Source organism: Carlito syrichta, unplaced genomic scaffold, assembly GCF_000164805.1.
Source record: "Carlito syrichta isolate Samal-C Ts95f unplaced genomic scaffold, Tarsius_syrichta-2.0.1 Scaffold86271, whole genome shotgun sequence".
NCBI classification, from domain to species: Eukaryota; Metazoa; Chordata; class Mammalia; order Primates; family Tarsiidae; genus Carlito; species Carlito syrichta.
In genome coordinates, this window is record NW_007030367.1 from 596,928 (window position 1) to 599,117 (window position 2,190).

At 54.3% G+C, this 2,190-nt stretch overlaps 1 protein-coding gene across 1 annotated transcript in view; it reads right to left on the bottom strand.

Annotated features, from left to right (window-relative positions):
• Positions 1–2,190, bottom strand: part of LOC103259500 (MAP/microtubule affinity-regulating kinase 4) — an 18,469-nt gene that overhangs the window by 861 nt on the left and 15,418 nt on the right. The window contains exons 9-10 of the mRNA XM_021711846.1: positions 1,774–1,873; positions 28–158 (exon numbers count right to left, since the gene is read on the bottom strand). Coding sequence (XP_021567521.1) covers positions 28–158; positions 1,774–1,873 — 231 coding nt within the window. The remainder of the gene's footprint in view (positions 1–27; positions 159–1,773; positions 1,874–2,190) is intronic.

Here is a 2,190-nt window from a genome sequence, read left to right on the forward strand (position 1 = left end):
CGTCCCTGCGCCCCAGGCAACGCGCACCCCCAGCCCCGCGCCCCTGACCTCAGTCTTCCTGCCCAGCAGGAGGTAGGTGGCGGTCACTTCGTTGTACTTCTGGCTGGTCAAGGCCTCTTTGATTTCTTCCCGCGTGTAGCCCATGCCCACCATCACCTCTGGCGGGGGGACGGAGAAAGGTCAGCCTGCCCAGACCTCCCTCCCACCCGCGCCGTGCCACTGGGCGACATCTGCCCTCTGACCGTCCAGGACCCACGCCCCCTCCCACAGCTGCACCCCGCCTTCCTCGACAGAACGTTCCTTCCCCCCTCAGGTCATCCGGTGACTCCTGCCGGCGCTAAGCCCCACCGAGGCCACACAACGCAGGCCGGCCCGTCACAGCCTATCCCCAAAGCCACACCGATTGGCTCACGGCAGGCATGTGACCCAAGTCTGGGGCCAATCAGAGCATCCCACCCCTAAGGCCACACTGATTGGCTCACAGGTAGCCTATACGCTTTTACCGGGACATTAACAAAGCTCCTCTTCGTGATAAGATGTCCAGGCCACTAGGGCATGGTGCTGTCAGCTTGCTTCCTGTGGTGAGAGTGGCCTGGGAATGAAGCTACCACTGAGAAGATTCCCAACAACTGTCTCTGAGTACCTGGATCCAACTGTGCCTGAAGGCTGAATATCCTCGACTTTTTAGTTATATGAATGAATAAAATACTACTATGAGGTTAAACCATAAAACATGGCTGGTATGGACAATTCTTAACCAATAAAATGGCAATTTCACATGGTTCAACTTTTTATTGTTATTGTTCAACCTATTATTGTCTGGTTTAAGCCAGATTGACTTGGGTTTTCTGCTACTTAACAACCATGAAAGTCTTGATCAATGCAACTAGGCTCTGATGGTGGGCTGTTTCCTCAGCCGTAGAATGCAGGGTTACTGGTTGTCTGGGGTGCTCTTACATTGCTAATGACTTGGGGTTCAAGCTAAGATTCCAGGCTGGAGGGATCAGGGCAACAGGGGTGGTCTTGAGGCACATGTCAATGTCCTCAAGTCATTCATCAACGAATTATGCTCAAACCCTTCTAGAAGCAATCTGTGATTTCTTTTTGCACTTACTTTTTTTTTTTTTTAAATTAAGAGACAAGACCTTGCTCCACCACCCAGGCTGGAATGCAGTGGTGCGATCATAGCTCACTGCAGCCTCAAACTCCTGAGCTCAAGCCTCTTGACTCAGCCTCCCAAGTAGCTGGACTACAGGTGTGCCACCATGCCCAGCTTTTTTTTGGTAAGAGATAGAGCTCTTGCTATGTTGTGCAGGCTGGTCTCGAAATCCTGGCCTCAAGAGAGCCCCCTGCCTCAGCCTCCCAAAGTGTTGGGATTACAGGTGTGAGTCACTGTGCCCGGCCCCTTTTTACGTTTTAATAGTCAAAGCTACCATATATCAGTAATTATGACATGTCAGCCGCTGATATAAGTGCTTTATGTAGATTGAAGCATGTAATATTCATAATAACTCTATGAGGTAGGTAGGTTGTGATTACTCCCATTTTACAGATGAGGAAACAGAGGCACAGAGGGGGAGCCATGTGCCCGGGGTCACACAGTTAGAAAGTGGCTGTGCAGGGACTAGCACTCATACTCCTCACTGCTCCCCCCTAAAAGCCCTCCCTGCAAGTTTTTCTGGCACTGGCCAGGGGACTGGTGCCTGCAGGCTCCCACCCTGCTCTGTGGCCCTTGGCTCTGAGCCTCCCGGCGCCGGATCTCTTGACCCTCACCGATTCGCTTGGTGTCCCCAAAGTCCTCCTCCGGCTCTGTGTATGGCTTCAACTCCTCACCCTCATAGCCGATGTTGATCCACTTGTCTTTCATGATTTGCTGCGTAGAACAGGAGCAGGGAAGGGGGAAGACAGGCATCAGGAGAACCAGGAACAGCTCCCACCGCCTGGGGCTGGCCCGGTGGGGCTGCCTGCCCTGCCTGGAGTCTCGGAGGCCCAACACCCAGAAGTGAGGGTGTCCTGAGAGCTAGCGCCTCCTGGCCCTCCCTCTGCCCCTCCCCCTCTGCTTGAGGCTGCCGGTGCCATCCTCCCTCCTCCGCATCATCTGGGTCCCTGGCACCCTGTCATCTTCCTGGGAGCTCATTAGCTAATTACTGGCAAGGCGGGGAGTGGGCGAGGCTGCGGGGGGGGGGGGGG